Source organism: Rissa tridactyla, chromosome 3 (assembly GCF_028500815.1).
Source record: "Rissa tridactyla isolate bRisTri1 chromosome 3, bRisTri1.patW.cur.20221130, whole genome shotgun sequence".
Lineage (NCBI taxonomy): Eukaryota > Metazoa > Chordata > Aves > Charadriiformes > Laridae > Rissa > Rissa tridactyla.
In genome coordinates, this window is record NC_071468.1 from 33,790,270 (window position 1) to 33,813,851 (window position 23,582).

Here is a 23,582-nt window from a genome sequence, read left to right on the forward strand (position 1 = left end):
AAAACAGAGTATTTTTCTCCAGCTATAAACTATTTCTCCTATAATGGTACAGGACCTCCCAAAATCTTTGTGACGCACTCCAGAGCGGTGGGAACCAGCCATAGTGATCAGCTGTGAGCCTTGTACACTGGCAGTTGACAGTCAACTGACTGTACTACTTCAAAGTGACCTGCAACTAAAGCACTAGTATTTGAGATACAATTCTACTGTGGCAGAAAAGTCACAAAGGGAGGGACAGTACCAAATGCCTGACATAGCTGAGAAGAGAGGAACACTGTATTTCACTTATGGAGAGGAAAAAAAAAATAAATGAAAAAAGTTATGAGTGACTAAGAGAAATGGAACCATAACCTTCTTCCTCTAGAGCAAATTCCTTGATAATCTAAACAGAAGGACAGAGTTTAATTCTAGGAATTCCACCAATACTGAATTACAATGTATTTCATAGGCTAGTGGTTTAATTTGACAGCAGTAAATGAAGGCAGGACTGTGACACAGATGAAACTATAGTGGGAGGGAGAAGTCTGAAGAAAATTAGCTAGAATTCAATTTTGATACGTATTAGCTAGATCTACAGAACTAGGGACAGAAACTTTTATTTAAATAATCAACATTATCTACCTGGTAATACACGTTTTTCTGAGGTTTTCTTAGGATGTTTCATTTCATAATTCTTTTCAAATACAGATATCAGTTCTTGAACAGCATCTTCAATGTGCATGCTTTTGTGGTTCAATAATTCAGCACATTCTTTAGTATAAGCCTGTTGAATAAAAATATCAATGAATTATCTTAGTATCACTGATTATCTTATTACTGTTCCTCTTCATGGAGAGCCAAAACATTTCCCTCAATATTGCATTCTTCAGACTGAAACTATTTCAATGAAACAGCAATATTTTTAAAAGAAAACTGAGAAACCAAACCAAAAATCTTTACTTAAAATGACACAACTCTTCTTTTATATTATCACTACATTTTTAATGATTTTTTTGTTGTTTTTTTTGTTTTATTCATTTATTTGTTTGGGTTTTTTGATTTCCATTTTTGAGATGCAATGGTATTTTTAAGGGCCAGAAGAAAATTCTGCATATTGAAGGGAAGTCACAGTCTGAATCTCAAATTACCCAAATACTCTTTTGACTGTCCTTAATAATTTTATTTACTTGCACTAATTTACTAAATGAATACATTTTTAGCCTCATTTGTAATCAAGAAAACTTTCAAATTCTCAAATATACTTGTTGGAAAGTATTTTTTGCCTTCTCCTTTAAAAAAACAGTTTGGAAAAAAAATGGAGGAAAAAAAAAAGGCTGCATATGTCTGAGTATCTTCATACAAAAAAACCCCTCATCTAATTGTGAAGCAGTTAAATAAATAAAAATTATCTATGAAATACTACAGCTTAAGTATCTCAAATACCTAAGAACCAATTTATCTTCATGTAAAATATTTTAATCAAATATTTTAACCCAAATATTTTAATAATAAAAAAAAGTTCTGTATTTCTACATTAAGAAGAATTCTTTTCTAGTTTTATATTAATTTAATAAGACATTGTTTCTAATATGCTCAAGAATTCAAGTTCAAAGATGTAAAGTGGCACACACCTCATTACAGGTCAACATATTCTCTACTTTGATAGGATCATCTACTGGTAAGACAATTAAGAGAGTATTTGATATTTCTTTTAATATCAAATCAATACGCACTTCACTTAAATCATTAACCTAAAAAGAGAAAATCATATTAATACCATACAACTATTTTTAAAAATGTGTATTCTGTTTTAGAGGGTTCTAACAGATATATGATGTTTTGCAGAAAAATAAAAATTATATCTCTTTACCCTGTGAAAATGCAAGAACCTTACATAGTAGAAAATCCTCTAAGAAAGGGAGTCATAGCAGAAAAAAAACCCTGGAGTAAAAGCACCAACACAAAAGACATCAAGATGAAAGCAGACAAAAAGGAAGCACAGCAATGCCTCGTGAATTATCCTCCTCTTCTATTATCTATAGAGGGAATTAAGGGAGATAAGTACCCTACAAAAAATTTAGCCTTTGTTAACACGTTCTATTGCAGACAACCTGAAATATGAACAATGAAAGAACAGATGTAATTCTGGAAGTTATACAGTTAGTTACTATTGCCACAGAAAACAAGAACTTGATTGCTAGAAGTATTTATGTATTTAAATCCTGCACAGTGTGATAATACACCCTCAAACATTTGAGGGTAATAATGAGAGAGAATCATTGAATATGTCATTCTTCAAAAAAAGAACATACTTTAAAAAGCAAAAAAAATATTCCTATGTATTTCAAGTGCTACAAAAATAAGTACAGATTAATTTCCAACATGAAGAATAGTGTACTGGAAATAATTTATCTAAACTGTCATTCCATTCATATAGTGATCAAGTGTATACCTGTTTCAAAAACTGTTTATATATATACAGAACTTGATCGGCTTCCTGAAAGAAACTTTCCAGTGTCACTGATGACCAAGTCAACATGGTAAGTCCTTGCCTCAACACAGCTTCCATCTACGCACAAAAATATAATTTCATAGATTTTAAAAAAAGAACCAAGAGCAAAACCAAAAACAATTTAAAACAAATGCCATTATTATTAGAATCACTAATGTAACTAATGAAAGAAAGAGTTGTGTCTAAGTTCTGCAAGAAAGGTTACAAGTTTTCAAGGAAGACACCAAAGAAATTTATGCAATACTGGGGAAGGGGATGGTAGTGCATACTACAGCCTCTGTCCACAACTGTCAAATGTACATGCTCAGCAAAGATCTTCCTCTTCCTGTTCTCCTGGACAGTGTCTTTTAGTGGCTTCCACTACTTCCTAAAATTCAAATCAAGTCCAGTATTGATCTTACAATTTGTCCTTTAACATATATCTTGATCACTCTCGACAGCATAATTACTTGTCTTTCAACCTCATGTATCTATCTAATGACATTTTTCATTCATCCCTTTGTGAATGATACTGATCCTCTCCAAATTTTCTTATAGTCTCGATGCTATTTTTAAAAATCCTCTCTTCCTACTGTTTCCCTTATGGAATTCTTGGTTCTCCATAGTCTATTTCTTCTGGATTTGTCATCAAGATGCTCAGCATGTAGCTGAAATCAGCTCATTTCCCTGTCACTGTATGATCTACACCAATGTCCTGCCTTCATTGCAGATCCTGTACCTTCAAAGGAGATGGGACTCTGAGGAAAATGAAGTCTTATACTACTGCCAGGCTATGAAAATCAACGTTTCCAGACTCTCTTACAGAGCTCCCCTGAAATTTTTGCCTAGCACTCCAAAACTTCTGACTGATTTCCAAGTATACAGCCACCACAATTTTAAATTTTGCCATCCCCATCATCCTTAAAGTGACAGAAATTTGATTTTGCTTAATTGCTAAGAAACTTTGAACTGATTCCACTCGGTTTTAATTTTAAATAGACGCCTATCATATCTGCTCTTTTATCTTGACATTTACCAAGTCACTGCCTGGACTTCACCCACTCTCTTCACCCTAATGCTTCTTTTTGCTATGTCTATATCACAGCTAAAACAATGAATTTAACTCATATAGACACACAGCTATTTGCAAACACAGCCATTATTATCACCTTAATATATATGTTTTGGGGAATATGTTTAACTCCACAATGCTGGGATGGTACTGTTACTGGTAACCAACATAAGCAATCTAGAAACAGTTTAAGGCTCTACATGAGTTACTGTCAAATTATGGCCCCCATATAGCCATAGATTAGATTTGCCCATTCCATCTTTGGATTTGTGGTTTCCTCTCTTCTTCCTATACACCGAAGACTACTCTCCCTTCTTCAAAAAAGATTTTCATCTTATGTTTTTTGTACAGCACTCATCTTTCTCTTTGGACAGTTGTTTCCTTTAAAATACAGAGGTGTATGATACCCTCTACGATATAATCATGTTTACAGTAGTATCACTAAAGTGAAGACTATAATCACTTTATCTCTTTTGTTTTTAATATTTAACTCTTAAGAGCAAGGACAAGTTTTTTGTTTCTCACACTTCAGCACATGCCAACTAGGTAGTTACACAAACTTATGCAAACTCTGCAACCTTCCAATGTCATTATTTACAATCAAAAAGGGAAGAGTTACTTAGAACAACCACATACATATGCTTGCAAGTGCCTGCCAAAACAAAATGGCTTGTAGGATAGACATTCTGCATCTCCAATAAAACTGTACCTTTAGTGTAGTATATAACCTTTCTACATCACTGAAGAGACTGACTCAATTCACAAAGCTAATAATTCTCTCCAAGCAAAGACAAGGATCATGACATTTAGTATTTCAGCTAAGTAAAAAGCACAACTTCCCTTGAAAACCTCTAAAACTGAAATAAGTGATAATTTACTTCCATGTCAAAGTCGGAGATTTGTGTAGATAAATAGATCCACAAAGTCCATATTCTTTGTTCTACTGGGTTTACATCTCATAGGCACCAAGATTATTCTACCGTAATACACATTATTTTAAGCACTGTATGAGGGATGCAAAGAGCAAATTTTCGGTCTTAAAAGTTTTAGTAAAATTCTTTAAGTTCACAACATGCATATCTAAATATTTTAAAATTATAAACTATTATTAAGTTATTCTAACTTCTTCTGAAGTATACCGAAGTGCATTTAGCAATACCAACCTTTTTCATTTTTGGTGCCATTACATTTACAAAATTCATTGGTGTTTCTTGACACAAATCTTCATAACATTGGAGAAGACCCTGTTAATTATTAGAAACAATAGTATCAAGAAGAATATTTTAAGTGCTTTCTTTACTGAAGCAAACAACTTATTATATAACAAATCATCAGAAAAAAAAAAAACACAAAAAGAAGTACAAGACTACGTTTGAAAACAAGTGTAGAATTTTACACAGACATTACATACATATGTACATCACTTCTGGAATGTAATGAATCCATATCATGCCAGACAAGGAAGAATGAAAGCAGCCTTCGTGCAAAACGTTCTTTATGCAAAAAGACAGGCTAAGTATGATCTTTATCTGGTGGTAAAGACAGCTTGAGCTTTAGTGACCATAACTTCAATACCCTCTTGAAACTGAGTATCATATGCCATATCATAAAGCCACATATACATAACTCAGTTTTCAAATATTCTCTTATCTTATGCCTTTAACTTAAACTACCTCATACCCAGCTTTAATCCTTATTTAACCATAGAAAAATTTCTATGGTTAATCAGATTTAATTTTTAATTTTTTTTAAAGAGAAATCATGATAATTTTTAACTTTACCTCTAAACGCAATTTGTTTGACTTCAGGTTACTTTCTATTTTTACTATCTTTTTTGCTTGCTCGGGTACTTCCAGACCCAACTTTATCATACACTTTGTCTCTCGGACAATCTCACGAATTTGGGGATCAAAATTAACCAGGAACTTCCCAGTATTAGGATGACGTGCAAATATTGTGGTTTGTAAGGCTGTAAAGACATTTTTACATCAGTTTCTAAGACAAACAATTGTTTCCGTTATATAAATTATTATGGAACATAGATTTCTAATATTACTATATAGTGATTAAATACGTATGGTTACTTGTGAAATAGCTTCATGTTGTTTCCAGTCAAAGCAAATATACAACTGACTTTCACCATATTAGCTTTCTGCTATGTATAACCTTTCTCTTCATAAGCTAAACAAGCATCAGATCCAGTCTTATTTGTGGCATATTTTTTCTTAGCTCTAGTTAGAAAATTAGGAAATTAATTTTCTAAGGACCTGGAAACACAGAACTTCTATGAGATGCTCAGTATCTTACAGGAATTTGTTAACCCAGACGATGAATGCTTACATACCAATACCGCAAAAATACAAGACAAAATAAAAGCCCAAAGAGCAACATAAAAACTTCTATTGACTGTGTGATGACAAGATTTCTTATAGATCTACTCCTAGTTTTGAAGCCCATAGAATGTCTACAATTCACATGAAAAATCTACTAAAAAAATTACACAAATATAATATACTCAAATATATTTTTTATATATATATATACACACACACTCAAAAAATGTTCTAAAACTTTTTTCTAGGCATAAAGTAATACTTGTCCTGAGAGGGAGCAGGATAATACAACTGTATAATTTCTTATGGTAGAAAGAAAACAGGAAGAATTATTAGATGGTATACATAAAGAATTTTAATACAAAAATGAACAACTGCGTGCCTTAAATTTGTTTCACTGCTGTTTCTAGTCATCTGTCAAACAATGTATCAAATCTGCAATCCACTGCATCAAAACCAAATTTCAAGGTCAGTAAGGGACAGAGATTTGTATTATTGGGCCTGCTTATTGGATCATGGTTAATTTGCACATTTTAAGGGTAAATGAGGCTTTAAAAATTATCTGATTTGACTTGTGTTAACTTAATATTCAATAACAGTTAAAAAAGCCAATTACATATTTAATTACTTACGGTACTGTAATTGTGAAATTTCCTTCATCCATGCATTATGATAGACTACCTCGAATTCCACCAATACACAGGCAATTCTGTTGTATAATCGAACAACTGCTTTACCTTCTGGACTTGCCAAGATATTTGACTTTTTCTATTAAAACACAGTACATTTAAATTAAAACCATACTAAAAGAAAACCATACTATTTGTGTTTTTCTCAATTTAACTATTGGCTATACATTATACAAGTTAATATTGCAAATTATACGTAAGTTCTTAAAACTGTATCAAGTATTTGTGATGCAAATATATACAGTGATAAAGTCAGTAAGAATTTGTAAGTAATAAATACTAAATATTTAACACATGTAAGAACAATTACTTTATTATACCATAATTCACAGTGAAATGGATGCTCAGCTCTACTCAAAATTTAACAGTAACTAAAAATTGATTTTAAAAAAAATCTCCTTTTTTATTCAGTAATGATATTTATGTCTGTTTTCTTTGGAGTGGATTTAGGTGATCATTATTCCCATCTGAGGGAAACAGGAAAGTGGAAATCTCTCTCACATAAATATTAACTTGACAGTTAGGAGACCCTAGATACTTTGTAGGAGAATCATTCAAACATTTCAAGAACTACAATTGCTATAGTAGATCCTAGTATGGCAAGATTCTGACTATTCCAATGAAGGAAGGATATCCAATACCAAGAAATACCCAAGGGCCATAAATGTTAAAGCTTTATGTGGCTGGTACCAAACTTCAGCTGTATGTTAAGTGGTACAGAAAACATAGAATAAACAGCTCAGTAATGGAATTCCCTGTTCCCAGACTAGTTCAGAGATCATCTGTAGTGAAACTAGTGACCAAATTCTCAGTTAAAATACTGCAGCTATTGTGTGGGTTCTTACAATAAACTTGCTTTTTCAATGGTACCAAAACACATACACCAGGCAATTTCAGAATGTCAGGCAGTCCACATTTGTGCCTTAAGCTACTCCTAGCAGCCGCTTGGTAAAGAGACATTATTCTCCACAGAGAAGGCTATGCGGCTAGAGGATCAGAAGAGGTGGGCGCTCAGTTAAAATACAGGACACAAGTCTTATGTATAAGCCCAGGTCTAGTCCATTACAAAAAGAGGAAGAAAAACGCTACTGTCTGGAATGATAAAATATTTCTCTGGGCAATACAAGGACAGACATATGAACAGTTCAGTGCATATTTCAAGCTTAGGGTGCAAGTTCAGTGGTAGGTCAAAGAAACAGTTCTTCTGGATTTTAGTAAGGCTTTTTATACTGTCCCTCACAGCATCATTCTGGACAAGTGGTCCAACTGTGGAATGAATGGTTTTACAAATGGCTGGAGGTCAGAGCTCAAAGGGCTGCAGTGAATGGGGCAACATCTAGCCAATGACTGGTCACCCGCTGTGTTCCTCCAAGTTCAATGCTAAGGCAGTTCTGTTCAATATATTTATCAACAACTTTAGAAGGATGTTAAGGTCCTTGATGCATCCAGAAGAGGGCAACAAAGCTGATGAAAGGGCTGGAAGGAATGTCCTATGAGGAGTGACTACAGACTTTGGGTTTGTCTAGTTTGGAGAAAAGGAGGCTGAGGGGTGACCTCATTGCTCTCTACAGCTTCCTGAGGAGGGCAGGCAGAGAGGGAGGTGCTGAGTCCTTCTCCCTCGTACCCAGTGATAGGACACATGGGAATGGTTCAAAGCTGCACCAGGGGAGGTTTAGACTGGACATTAGGAAGCATTTCTTTACTGAGAGGGTGGTCCAAACACTGGAACAGGCTTCCTAGAGAGGTGGTCAATGCCCCAAGCCTGTCAGTGTTTAACAGGCACTTGGACAATGCCCTTAACAACACCCTTTAATTTTTGGTCAGCCCTGAATTGGTCAGGCAGTTGGATGCTATGATCGTTGTAGATCTCTCAACTGAAATAGTCTATTCTATGCTATTCTAACACTACATCTTGGATCTATAACAGTGGTTACTGCAGAGCATATTTCTTTAACTAGATACTCACATACAAATAAAAAGGTTGCCTAGCATATGAGAAGTGGCATAATTATAGCCAGAAACATTATGGTCACTCTACTGAAGCAAGACAGTTCACTGTTACACAAAAAACCTCATTTTTCCTCACATGAACTTACATGGAAATAGTTGATTGGTTCATTTATCCTTCTGAATAGCTGTCTCACCCACAGTATCTTTCCTGCAACAGGTGGCATATTTCGAGCAAGAGGAGGGTCATCTTTCTGAATTTGGTAAAGCTACGATAAGAACAATATCACTAAACACATGGATTAAAAAAAATCTGTTGAAATGTTAAACTGTTTTTCCTCTGGTACCACAATTTCTTCCTCCTCCCAGACTAAATATGTGTGGAGTCACACAACAGTTCAGTGAGAGAAAAATGGATTGCTTCCCCCATCTGCTAAGCTTCTGAGAGGCACACATTGATACCACTGTTGGTATGTCTCCTGTCTTCACTATCTCATGCTGTTTCTTAGCTGTGCTTACTTACGACAGAGCCCTGAGTACACCAAAAGGCATTGCAAACCTAGGTGCTGAGCAGGCATATTCAAGGCCAAGCCTGACAGGTGCAGCTGTGTAACTTTGGAGCCATCTGCTGTGAAAGCAAGCTGTGTAACTGAGTGTTGTGAGAACCATTGTTGGGGCTTTTCCTCCTTTGCTTGGGAACTCCCCTCAGGAAAAGCCTCAGCTACTGAGAGGTTTTACCTGAGTGGAAATATCAACATTGTTTTTCAGACACATACAGCTGACTAATAGCTAACATTTCAGGAGATGGACTCAATGATTCTTGTGGGTCCCTTCCAACTCAGGATAATCTACGATATGCTCTTTTATACTAACTTCTCATCAATATGCATGTAAAGACTCCCGGGTACACAGACCACCCTTTTATCTCTGAACTGGTGAACTTAAGAGAGGAACTGACCTGGATGAAACCCCCTCAGAAAACATACCTATTTTTTTTTGGCTGGGAAAAAGCAGCCAGGGGTGGGGTCAGCAATTTCTTAAACAGGCAGTGCTGCTAAAAATAGGTTCATCAAATTAAACCAGTGATTAGAGGTTCAGGAAGTATTATATACAGTGAGTAGACAGGGAAGGGACAGTGTAAAGAGTGTTTCAGAGCAGCTGTGTTATGCTACAGTTTTAAGTCACTGCTTAGAGGAACCATTTTCTAATAAGTGCAAAGTTTACAGATACTTGGCTCCTCAAGTAAACATGTCATCCATCTGAAAAAATGGAAACATCTCTAAAAAATATTTGCATCAGTCTGGTTTTCCAGATTCTCTTTATACTCATTGAAGAAAAATGGCCATTTCAAGAGAATTATTTAAATCTTCAGGTTAACACATGAAATAGATCAGATGAATTGACTCTAGAATACTCATTTCTTTCTTGAGTAAAAAGACGTCTAGTTCTGATGCCGATGTTTATTTTGCAGACACATAAAGACAGGTTGATTAATTCCTCTCTAAAAATTTTAGGTCAGCTGATGTGAACAGTCCCCACAAGTTAATTCTCATTTGTGCTACAGTTATGGTACACTACAAAAATCATGGAAAATTACTTTTTAATGAACATAAATGCAATTTACCTACATTTTATACCTATTTTATATTGTTACAGCATTAGATAATAGCCATGTATAAATGCAAATTAACTGTAGAGACCTTACATAAAAAAAATGAAAGGTATGTGCAAATGATATACACAGCCAGTAAGGAACATACTAATTTATTCTATAATTGATGAAGGAATAACAGAAAATATTTTAGTTTAAAGAGTAAAACCGTGATGACACATTTGCCTGCAAGAGCACGTATATCATATTTGCCTACATACTCAAGTCTGTTTTCTGTAACAGGAAAATGGAAGTATGATAAATTGAGCATTTACAGTCAATGAAATAGGCAGAATAAATAAAACTATTCATATTAAAATATTTGCTCTTATTTTAACATGATGTTTAAAATTTATTGCAAAGAAATTAAATACCTTTTTAATAGCTTCAAGTTCTGCTACATAATGTTGAAGAATACAACCAACTGTATGTACTGTTTCTTCTTGAAGGCATGGCATTTTCAGATTTTGAAACCTGTATTAAAATGAGTACCCAAAATGATATTTCTAAAACACAAATAACTTTTTTGTATTTTATTTTAGGGTATATGAACATTATAATAAATGAAAAAAGCACAAATCTAGGATATACTTCTGGATCTGGCAAATTTTTTTGCTTTGAGCAAGTTTAAGCAAGTTGAAAAGTTCTGCTCTGGTGGGGTTTTTTGCTGTTGTTGCTGTTGTAGGGTTTTTAGGTTTTTCTTTTAGTATCCTCTAGTATATACAAAATAAACTGTAATGAAATTAAGAAACAGGTGAATATATTGATTCCCATAGGAAAGCTAAAATACATCTTTTATGATGATTACATGGTTCAGAACACCAATAATGAAAAAGTCTTGATTAGGCCCTTTGTTCTAAAATTAGCTGTGTTATTTAAATTGTGCTAATCAGTAATTTGAAGTTACTTCTAAATATTTTAAAATATAACTGCCAATACCTGTGAAGTAACTGAAGTGCATGCTGTGAAGACAAAATTCTCCCAAAACAGGTACGCATAAAGGTCTGTATTTGTATCTAAAGAATACAAAATTTGGTATAGTTTTTCCAGTCATATAATAGTATTTTGATGTCTGATAATTTCTTAACTTAGTAGCATTTGGACTCGTTACTGCTTAAAGTACAAAATAGCAGCCTTCACCAATCTATAATCAATAAATAGCTAGTATCAGTCAAGCCATGTCTTAAAATGCTAGACAATTTTAGCAAAGAATCAAATCATGTTTTGAAAACACTTGCAGATTTGTTCTGCCCAAAATCTAATCATGTGTTTCCAGGCTACTAAACCACCTCCATGTAGATCACTCTCTCAGGTCTCATAATTTTTGTCATTTTGGCTGCAGATCTTCAGTGAGGACTGTATGATATATTTTACAGCTTCCTTTGGAAGGAGGAGAAAGAATGGGAAAAGCCTCCCTCCAGACAAACAAAATCTTTGCTCTTTGGAAGAAGAACAATGTAGCCTATTCACAGTCCAAAGTCTCACTGACATTCAGGGAGATACTGATAAGTAGTGATGAGATTCTTCCCCAAGTAAGTTACAGGTAGCAATATTACTTACCTCTAAACCCTCAACTTTTGCCATGAAGTTCTCAAAATCCACATCAAATTCTGTTTTTCGTGGATCAAGGATGTCATATTGTTTCTGTTGAACACTTTGGTAGATACTTTTGAATTTTATTGACATAACATCTATCCCTTCAATGGTAGACAGACTCAGTGCACAAAATGTTTGTACTACAGTTATCATCTCTGTTATCTGAAATATAAACATTATATTCATCCTCATAAAAAATTATTTGTTACTTCCTCTATAAACTAAAACTTGAGTAAAATAAAACAAACAGTAGCCACTTCTCTAACTGCTGCATTCAGAAGTGTGTTGCTTCTGAACTTTTAAGTCAAGTATTTTCAACAGAGCATGGTTAATTCAGTTTTCGTCATCAGTTTTCACCACAACCCAATACAAAGTGAAATCATCTTCGGGTTTTTTTGATGGTAAAGGGTTTCTTATTTATATTTGACTGTTAGATTCAATATGGAAAAAAAAGAGTTAAAACATGACATATGCATACTGATTACACAAAGAGATTTCACAGAATAAAAATACCAACCATGCAGTATATATCATATATATATCATATATGAAAAAGAAAAACATCAGACACTCACAGAATTCCTACCCTGTGGTGACTACTCCATTATCCTCTTATCCCTTGTCTGACCTTACTCTACACCAAGGAGAACCTATAATCTTTCCTATGAATGCTAGTTTAAAATCCTTTCATCAGGTTAGCAAACTAAATGTTAAGATCACACCAAGCAGCAGAATCATCTGAAGAACAGTGTTTGGCAGTAACTGGAGTTTTTAATGCGTTAGGACACTGTTCAAAAAAGCAAAAGTATGTTATTTTTAACATTATTTTAAACCTCCTAAAATAATGATCTAAGTCTAGGTCAATTAGATTATTTCTCTCCACTCTAACAGAGAGAAATTGAAAAATTCAGAAGGACATCGTGAGGTAATTACTTAAAATATTGGGATGACTTACTTAGGCAATAAAGTGCCTAATTTCTCTCAATAAAGAGTTATGAACTCCTTCACAGGATAATTAAGAGCATGTATGTTGACAAGTGTCCACCTTGTAAACCATTCTTTGCAGAAGCCCTTCTCTACTGATAATAACAGTATACTCACTTTTTCTAATCTCCTACAAAAAGCTTCAGATTTTCCAAAAACGTACATTTCTGATACTTCAAATGTCTTTTCTCCTAGAGTTTCCAGAATCTCTTGTCTTGTTTGATGAAAGCATTTCTGATATTCTTTCAACAGAAACATGCAATCCTAAAAAGTGAAGGAATTAATACCATACTTGTTATGCTATGCTTATGGGTAAGAGACTGGAGAACTCAAACCTACTGTCATTCCAAAGTGGTTAATTATCACTGAATCTAGTTTCAGTCAACAGAAAGTAATGACTTACATGCAGTGGTTTTCTTTCAGTATGCGTAGCAAATATTTGCAACATACAGATGTACAACAGTACAGTACAGTGAAAGACTTAACACTGGGAAACGAGTCACCAAAAAAAAAGGGGAAAGTAGAGGCCAGAAAAGAGCAGGTGATGACTCCTGCTCTAAAGAAAACTACTGAATATTAAGAAAAGCCATTAAGTTAATTAAGAATGGCAAGACTGTCCTCTGGGTAAGGATGGAATTTGGCATAACAGTCCATTTGGAACTCCCAGTGGACTTAACGGAAATTGGTTATACAAACTAACATGTGCTGACAAGTCTGAGTTAAAATGAGATTGAAAAATAATCCATCTCTCTCAGTCAATTATTTACTTAAAATACTAAGACCTTATCAGATCTAAAAACAATGACTGGTGAGAAATGTAAATTCTATAATCACCACCGAATACTAAATTTTCTGTCAGTTCTTGGAAAACAGAAAGCAGATTTTATCACAATACACCAGCAGTCACCAGACTCTCTGAATATATAGTAGAATGAAGACTGATCACCATGACTAGAAACTGGGCTTATATTTCTCTCATAGAATAATGTGAGCTTGTCAGCTGTAGAACACTTACAAGATGACCTCAATAAACAGATGAATTATTAGAATCATATCATCCTGTCAGGTCAGGAAAGATACATTCAATACATTTTATTTTGTACCTCTGGACTTAATTTTTAAAGGACTATGAAATCCTACACCTTTCTGGTCAAGACAGGAAGTCAGCAGCTGAGGCCTGACACAGGAGAAGGTGGAAATGAATTCAGTATTGGCAAGCAGTAACCCCACAGCTGGACATATTTTGCCATGGCATATTGCATGTGCTTAATTAGTTCTTAATATGTCACCATCCGCTGAAGAAGAGGAAGACTCTCTTAGCACTGAACTTTCATGATATGCCAAGAGAGTCTGGTATTGGAAGGAGCTAGTGTAACAAGGTGGGAGTCTATTCAAATACCAGGTTCCCCATGATAGAGGAAGATGGTATCATATCAGATACCCTCAAGAGGGAAGAATGAGGATTATGCAGGATCACAAAATTCCTTGGTCACACATATGGTGAAGATGCCAATTCCAAGGTTATTGACAGACCACCCTGATAAAAATGAGGCCATTCTAATTTCAGCAAATGCCAATAGGCTAAGAGATGGGAAAACACTCAAAGCATCATGAAATAAAACAGTGAAGGGGTGAGAAGTACTTGATATATATTGATATGGACTTCCTTGTGCATATCAATAGGTAATCAATAGGTTTGATAGGTAAATAATAAAATACCAAAATACAAACCTTAATTTTCCCAATGACTGTTGATGTCTCCTGCTCCCAGACACGAGACAAGCCACCATCTGTAATATACGCTCTACATGTCGTGACCATTTGATTTGTAACCTAGTGCAGACACATGAAAACACGTAGGTCTCAATGTTCCGTAAAATCTAACAAAATTCCCACATGCATGTATTAGCACTATCAGTGTTTGGATAAACACTCCCAGAAGTGTATTTAAGTCCCAGGAAGTATTTGTAAGTACAGCAATACATATGCATAAACACAGAACGTCACCAAACACAACTCAAGAACAAAGAGAAGTTATTTAACTAAAACTAGTCTTCACTTACATTGTCTCTTTACACTTTGTAGTGTGTGCATCCTTATTTAAAAACTGATGTTAAAAAAATATCTTTCCTAGCAGTATGTCTTTACCTTGGTCTCCCATGGTTATGAAAAGGAGAGAACATTCTTCTACTTCTCAACCACAACAGTCCAAAGTTTGAAATGACAAAAAGAGACAGAGGAGCATGGGAGTGAATGCAAATATAGAAAACACATCTCAGAGAACAGCTACAGGTGGCTAATCTTTTTTGTTTGTTAATTAATGTGAACAATTCAAAACAGTTTTCCTGACACATGAATGTACTGTAAGCAGGTCTTAAGAATCCCTAACTGAATAAAGACTGAAAACTGCCACACCAAAGGCAGCCTCACACTGTAATACAATGACTGGTGAAGTTGTAGATAGGACCTTGTTATGGTTTGAGGAACCCACAGCAATTTATTGTCATTTAGACAATTATTCTACCATCTGAAGACCCCTCCTCGCCCAGGACGGGGAATCAGGGGAAAAAAACAAGGAAACCGGAGGGCTGAAATATAAACAGATTTAATAGAATACAACTAAATAATTAACATTAATAATACTAAAGAACCAACATTGATCCTGATACCAATATAAGATATGCAAGGATTACACAGAGCCAATTCTACCAGTAGGAAGCCCCATCCCTGGAAGTGTTCAAAGCCAGGCCAGATGAGGCTTTAAGCAGCCTGGTCTAGTGGGAGGTGTCCCTGCCCATGGCAGGGGGGTTGGAACTACATGATCTTTAAGGTCCCTTCCAACCCAAACCATTTTGTGATTCTGTGTGAAGCTGTGCGCTCCCAGCAATTGACAGCAAATGTCGGACACTGTGAGTGCTACAGCTTTGGGAGGAAAGGAAGGGCTCAGGGGTCCAGCACTGGGGCAAGAGGTTCTCAGGACCACAGCCATCTCAGAAGAGAGGGACTCCTCAGCAAACTTTCTAATTCATATTGAATGTGACGTCCATGGTATGAAATAATCCTGTTGGCCTGCTTGGGTCAAGTGCCTGGGTCTTGCTCCTCATCACCGCACCTGGCTAGTTCGAAATCACTGAGACCTTAAAACTCACATACCATACCTGGCTATAAAGTAAATTTTTTTCACAAATTCATATACTAGAATCTCCTAAAAATACAGTTTTCCCAAGCATTAGAAGAGACCTTACCGAAAAGTGAAATTATTGAAAGAGAAATTAGTCCTGTGTTGCTCAAACCAGGACAGACCTCCAGTGTCACCTCTGATCATCTTTAAATGGAAGCAAACAGTAAGTAGGACCTTAAACCACTGGATTAAAATAGAGCTTTTTCCTTGCTTCTTAGCACAGCTTCATGTAACCAGGTTGTTATTAACCTCTGTAGTGAAATGCTAAATCCTTTAAACCAAGAAATAATAGACACTAGCAAGTGTCAATACACAAACATATAAAAAACAATTACATAACAGGCAATATAAACATTGCTGCATAATCCATACCTAACATCCGATGTACGGAAAACGGCTCTAGCCATGGAAAAACATAGCCTCAGAAAAGCACATGTTTCTTAATAGCCTAGTTCAAACTGAATTGTAATAAAACTTTACACTAAAACCTGGGGTGCACTAAAATAAACACCAAAAAAGTGGTGTAATGAGGGTCTACTATGAATTTCCCCTATATGCTTACTGGAGGTGTGTATTTTAGGTATAAAGGATTTCTTTGTTTTAAAACCAGTACACAAAACATCTTCTCCTTCAGTGAATACCTGGATTCTGCAAAAGACATAGGTTTAATAGCTGGTCTTAATTTTCTGTTTAGGGTGGCAAAGTTTATGACCTAAGATTCAATTAACTTTTCAAGTATGACTTGCTTCTGAAACAGGAACCTTTTGTCTTTCATGCATTTTGGAGGAACAGTCTAGTCGGACTGATGGCCATGAGCTTAATTAGGTCTTCAAGGCTGATAATAAAATAATCTTTGTGGATTCAGTGATTTAGGAAACAACTGAGCAGATTAATTCAAATCAGGAGATTAATCAAGAAGATAAAACCTGAAAAACTTGCTAAACCAAGAATAACAACAAAATTCCTTCCAGAAGGCAAGTCTCTAATCCAAGTTCAATCCTCTCCTGATCAACAGACTTCTCTTCCTTTCCTATGCAGACACACGCTATTTATTGCCATTTCTTAACAAATGTCCTACCTATTTAAACAAAATGAGGTTTTTTCTCCTGAAAAACCACATAATTTTTATAATGAATATTATTCTTAATATATTTACCTTTATAAGCAATGATGTCATTCTCTCAGAAGTATTGTAATATCTTGAAGCACTGTGAATCATTCGTATAGCATTCATCAGGTTTGGTATTCCATCTGTCATTGATACCTTAAAACAGAGTTTTGATGATTAAAATCAAACATTGATCCAAAAAGTACAGTTTGCATTTTTTGGCACAAAAAGAAGTATTCTTCTGGCAGCTGACACTGTTTGTCTGTGATTAATGCTTTTGTTTTCCTTCAAATACAGCTGTTAAATATATTTCATGCAATTCCATTGTGACTACAATCATTACAATTAATGTTTCATTCAGGTATTTCACAAAACTCATGAAATAATTGTCACAATGTTAATTTCATTAATGAGTGTCTAATTCATTCAATCAACTTATGAAATATCTAAATCTTCCATGTTTCATGGAATCATTGTTCATATAATTAAAATCAAACCATGCTAATACAAGTGTTCTGTAATTCAATAACTTCCAGAGTATTTTGGAAAAAAAGAAAAAAAAAGGTAAAAGGTAAAAAAAAAAAAGGTAAAAAACTATAAGTCATTAACATTATCAAGGACTCATCAGAGTTGCAATTCAGAACAGCAAGAAAAAGTAATCGCCCCTCAACACAGCAGCCAAGCTCCTGGAATTAACTTTGGGCTTCAAACTCAAAGTAAACACATTTATACTCTGGATAGACAGCGCAGGCATATGCATTTGGCAGAATAATGTGAAAGAAAGGCTATATAGTATAAAAACAAACCTCAGTGTCCACATGTTGTTCATCACCTTCCTCCCCCACCCTCCCACACAAAATACAATTCTGGGATTCTGAGTCTACTGGGTTTCTTTTCTAATCTTTGACAAAAAATAAAACCCTGAATACTGGACTATTTAAAGCCCAAGTTAAACGCTCACTCTGAATTTTCACATAGTAACCCATTTCAGCTACAAATGTGACTTTGTGTGATACTGCATACACTAAATGCCATATTTTATGCACACAATAAATATTATATTAAATCTGCATTCCTAAACCACTAATATTTAAAATACTTTTTAATATCAGATATTAAATTCACCTCAATACAGAATGTAGTTCTTTTAAAACAGGATATATGTAACTTGGATGTCATTATTTTTAAGTTGAATACAATAGAAAATCCTACCCAAAGTATCTTGATCAATGTTTCAAGAAATGAAACAGAAATTCAGATTTATCCAAATTGTTCCAGATTAAACAAAGCACTATAGTTACTGATCCTCTGTTAGTAAAATGATGAACTCTTTAATGGATTTCCACCCACAAATGTCTGTCTGTGTTTAAGATAAAAAGAATTTTATCTTAATAACTTGTACAAAGTAGCTTGTTATTATGGCCTGGTACCTGGCACCCTCTAGTGATACTCTGAAGAGCTGAAGATAAACAGAGTCTTAGTAATACTGTTTATTGTACCCCTCTCTTCTACTATTTCATGGAATATCAGTTCTATATCATATATTATCACGGCCTTTTTGCTTCCCTCAGTTAAAACTTTGAAGTAGGATCCTAAGCTGCCAGCAATTCAAAACAAATTCAACACTTCCTGACAGAGGACAAGAGGTAAGGACAGCTAAAAAACAAAGCAGAACATGCAATTTTTGCTAGGGTATTTCCCCCTTCCACCCTATTTTGCAATAAGCGTTAGAAACATATACCTGTTATAATAATTAATAGTTAATATTAAACCTAGTAACTGTTACCTTGAACTAGGGCTGACTAGCCGATGTGGACAACCAATTATTTAAATTCTGACTAGCTGGTACTTCTGCAAATAGAAGCAGCTAATACTGTTTTCAATATCAAAATATTAATTTACCCATTTAGGACCTCACTAGGTTTCATTATTCTCTACATAACTGAAATTTTGGTTATAGCTGTGTGATTAATCATTGACATATACGGAATTTTCAGTGAAAGACATATTTTGAGTATCTAGTATTATAAAATATGTACCTGTTTTAACAGGACTGACTTACAAGGCAATCATACATATTTAACTTTATTGATAAAATACATATTTTAAAATATTGTATTTTATGTAATATAGAATGAACTAACACTTTAACATTTAGTGTGACAGACATTTAGAAAAAAAATCAGGAAAAAAGGAAAAGTAAATTAGAAAAAAATACTTTTAAGCAAATACAAAGATTTCTTTTGCCCTGGGCATTCTATGTAAATACCTAAACTATGCTTAAAGAATGATGAAAGGCATACTTACAAGATCATAGTTGTAAAGTGGCTGACAAACTTTTTCAAGTGTGCATAAGTATTTCACATTATCTTTTGATTCATTTGCTGCATCTGTGATTCTGGCATCTAACTCCTGCCACATCTAGAGGGAAAACAGTACTGTAAAAAACTTCATACCTAGTGAACTATTTCTTTAACTTGCACTGATTTGCCAGAAGTAAACCTTGGTAAATTAATTTTTAAAAGGCATTTTCAAAGCAGGCAATAAAAGTTATTTTCATTTATGATACTTTTTGTCCTGTATCTCTAAAAATGTCTTGTTATTTCTCTTAATATATTAAGCACACCAGCACCATATCTAATTTTTCCTCTCTTAATTCTCCACAGGAAATATATCTTAGATGCCATGAACAAAATAAATATTGCAAGCTTTGTCTACTATAGTAAAAAACAACAAGAAAAAAAATAATTACCCTTAGTAGTTTAGAATGTCCAACATTGAGAACATTAATGACAGCTTTGCAGTTTGGTCCTTTGATCTGCTCAATAATAAAATTAAATTTAGCAGACATACATTTCCAGTGCTGTAGTTCAGTCAGTGGACCTGAATCATCAGCTTCTTTCCTCATCTGCTTACTCTCAATCAGAACCTGCAATGAATTTGAAAAAAACCTCACAAAAGTCTACTATGGAGAACAGACAAATTATAAAGAAGAAAAGAAACACTCTGAAGGTACTAACTTGAAAAGGAACAATCTTGCAGTTATTGACACATGAAAATGGTTCTTATTTGGAAAAGCATCCTAAGTCTGAATTGAACTTAATCACATTCTTAAACTGAAATGAAGGCAACTAATACATACGTACAACTGCTGTCATAAACTCTGTGAATCTCAGCATATACCTTTTTTTTTTTCTTTAATCAGAATCCATAGATTGCAATGCACTAAACGTAACTTCACTTGTAAAAAACTTGAAGAACTATTTTAATAAAAACATTAAATATCAGATGTTAAGTCATAAATGTACTCATTTGTATGTTGATAAACACACAGTCAGCTCTTTTTACATTTTTATTCTTGTGAGCTAAACACACAGAGTAGCCCTTATAAACAGAGTATGTCCCAGTCTAGCCAGATTATTTATTTTGACAAAAGGTTCTGTGCTTTATCATGGAAGTCCTGCATCCTTCTGTCCTCTCCTTCTTACTATTTGTTTATTAATTGTTCAGAAACTCTTATTCTTGGTAGATTGTAAGTTCCTAGGGATAAGGACTACCAACTTAACTTCACTTGTGCATAGAAGTGAAGCACTTGCCTTATTCAGGTGGAGATGCAGCTGAAGGCTTCAGCTAACTTCATGCAAGTCTCATACATCATTTATAAATATCTATCCATATTCATACTGGATTGATGTGTTAAGACAGACTTACCTGTTCAATTTGTCTATACCATATCATAAGTACTTCCTCTAGCTGGTGAACCATGTCAGGATTATCAGCTGCTGCAGTTACTTTCTCAAAGGACCGGAGTTTAGAAAAATTAATGTAATCTATTTTTTTCAACTCAACAGTTCCTTCAATGCTTATTATAGCCCCTGAAAAAAAACAACACCACAACAATTATAATACAGAAACAAGTAAGAGTCTAAAATTAATTTCTACTACTGTAAATTTGGGAATATATGTCTGCAATCAGTGTTGTTTCAATACAAAAGCCATTTCATTGCGCTTACATAAAGCAGAAAATCCTTATTTTTAAATCCAGTGTTCCTCCTTAAAAGTAACATATCACTAGTATTTTCTTAGCTAAATAATCTACTCATGTATTTACTATGCAAGTTATCGACCATTTTATTGTTCCTTGCAGAATGTGAAAAGTTCCTTACCTACATGCTACTGCCTTTAAATGGATATTCTTAAGTAGAATTCCTCTAGTTTGATTACTTCCTAAATATAATGCTTACCTTCTAAAAATGAAAGGTATCTGTTAATTGTTTCCATGAAATTCTGTTTGTCTTTCGTATCCTGTTTGGTCTGACTTAAAGCACCCCAATTATTTGTTGCAAGGATAGCCGGGACGAAAATTTTTTCTATCATATTCCTAACACCACGTAGGAGTCCTTCAGTGGCATCTAAAACACCAAAGAATATATCCTGCATTGTAATAGAACGATTGTTAGTAATGCAGTAACTTAGACTGGACACAGTATTATAAAATCAGTGTATTTTTTTATAAAGGCACTCCAATTTGCCAATAAAAACTTCAATTTAAGAAGACAAAATCCTTACAAAATACCAATACCTACAATGTGACCATAAGATACCATTTAAAAAAAAAAAAAAAAGATTTAATACAGTTTTAAATGGATGCCAGGTTATACTTTTGTAATTTCAGTTATTTCCCTATCATACAGAAAGTTTGGAAATTGTTTAGTAGTACATAACAATTAAAAATACTCTAAATGTCCCCATCTACAATTAGGTACTACGTAATGAAATGCAAGTAGCAAAAATGCTCTGAAAGTCCATATCTGAAATTACATTGGAAGCAATTATCTGACTGAATGTATATTACTTCGGATCAGATAAAATTTTTATCTACTCTCCAAAACTAAACTTTACAAGTTCTGACTATTTTTAATATTCTAATATTTTAAATGTCCTTCAAATGAGCAAATATTTACATACTTCATGTAGCAAATTTCCTAGAACATAAATTTCCTTTTCTCATCACTTAAGAATTTGATGCAAAAGTAATATTTATGACCAATGTTGAGACTTTTGATAAAGACAGATCGTCTCTTACTTCTAATAGTCCTTTTTGCCCTTCGCCTTCCCAGCTCTCAAAAGGAATTAAATATTTTTAATACACAAAGTATATAAATTAATAATGGATTTTCTGTCTGAAGAATTTGAAATCACACTAATCAGTAGATACATATATAGGACTGATTCTTATTAATTTACAGTTCCTTGAGCACTGCCTAAGTATTAAGATGTATAACTAAGATAAATGGAAATGAGTCCCACACTTATCTAAGAATTTGTCTTGTAAAGCAGAAAAACTCATGCTACGTAATTTACATAGGATAAATGTGTATTTCACACATTCAAAGACACATAAAAGAGAAAAGTACAAGTAAACTTTTCCTCTCCTGGTATTTGCAATAAAGTCTCCTCAGTGAGTCCTTCTACATCTAAAATGTATTTAGTGGCTTTAACCTCTTCAAAAACAGCAAAGAGAATGAGAAATTCATCTAAATGCTGACTTCTTTAACAAGAGTCCTGTCAGACACTGAATTCACAAGATATTCTGAGTATTTGCCGAGATAATACAGCTATTCATTGTCTACCCAGAAAGGAGAGCAAAAAGCATGCTATCGCTTAACATTAAAACAACAGTTACCAGTAACTTTAGTTATGTGACAACAGTGAAACAAATAATGGAATAAAAATAGCTACTTTTAAAGTTTTTAGTTTTTAAAATATACAAGAGAATACCTCATGTATAGTTTTTGCATTTATAGGGCTGTCATTCTTACAACGAACAAAAAATAAGCATAGTCCTACGAATTTGTCTGGTGTATTGTCCACATACAATTGCATCATTTTACTTCCTTTTGCAACTCCTGGGATTGTCCGACCACATTCTGAAAAGAATGTCATAGGTGTCACTATTTTTAAAGTAAGGATATTATACAATGCTTAAAATCAATATAGTGAAATAAACATAGAAATCATTTCTTCTCTTCTTTCATGTGTAAGAGAATCAAAACCAGCAGAATTCATAGCTGTAATTGACAACATCATTAAATACCTACAACAAACATATAACATACATCTTACAAAGCAATTTTGGTGTATTGTACTGCACTGAAAAGGGAATTTGCTCAAGCCCATCATTTTGGGTTAATTTGCTTGTGACTGAGATACTTTCTTTGCTTATTTGCATTCACCCTATCAAACAAGACGTCACGCCTAAAGGAAAAAATAGAGAATATGAGATACCCTCAGGTCCTCTATGGATATAATCCTATGCAATTATTTTAGACATTGAATGCTAATTCTCTGCTGAGCACGTGAAAACTAAAAAATTTCAAATATTTATAATAAAAGCAAATTCAGACAGGTTTTATGAAAGTGTTTTCTAATGAGCTGGGGGCATAACTCCTTTAAGAAAAAGCTGCAACTGATTTAAGATTTCAAAATAATTTATCTTTTTATAGCCTTCTTTCCAAGAATGGCTAAAATTGACTGAAATTTTTCTAAAC

At 34.0% G+C, this 23,582-nt stretch overlaps 1 protein-coding gene across 1 annotated transcript in view; it reads right to left on the reverse strand.

Moving 5' to 3' along the window:
• DNAH8 (dynein axonemal heavy chain 8) overlaps positions 1–22,935 on the reverse strand; it is a 132,701-nt gene extending 109,766 nt beyond the window's left edge. Inside the window, exons 1-18 of the mRNA XM_054195249.1 lie at positions 22,813–22,935; positions 21,276–21,465; positions 20,743–20,906; positions 19,784–19,960; positions 19,339–19,452; positions 17,080–17,187; positions 14,474–14,575; positions 12,860–13,006; positions 11,723–11,920; positions 11,102–11,178; positions 10,537–10,636; positions 8,661–8,780; positions 6,508–6,643; positions 5,324–5,511; positions 4,706–4,786; positions 2,432–2,548; positions 1,611–1,730; positions 634–763 (exon numbers count right to left, since the gene is read on the reverse strand). Coding sequence (XP_054051224.1) covers positions 634–763; positions 1,611–1,730; positions 2,432–2,548; positions 4,706–4,786; positions 5,324–5,511; positions 6,508–6,643; positions 8,661–8,780; positions 10,537–10,636; positions 11,102–11,178; positions 11,723–11,920; positions 12,860–13,006; positions 14,474–14,575; positions 17,080–17,187; positions 19,339–19,452; positions 19,784–19,960; positions 20,743–20,906; positions 21,276–21,465; positions 22,813–22,920 — 2,377 coding nt within the window. The 5' untranslated portion in view covers positions 22,921–22,935. The remainder of the gene's footprint in view (positions 1–633; positions 764–1,610; positions 1,731–2,431; positions 2,549–4,705; positions 4,787–5,323; positions 5,512–6,507; positions 6,644–8,660; positions 8,781–10,536; positions 10,637–11,101; positions 11,179–11,722; positions 11,921–12,859; positions 13,007–14,473; positions 14,576–17,079; positions 17,188–19,338; positions 19,453–19,783; positions 19,961–20,742; positions 20,907–21,275; positions 21,466–22,812) is intronic.
• Positions 22,936–23,582: the final 647 nt, after the last annotated feature.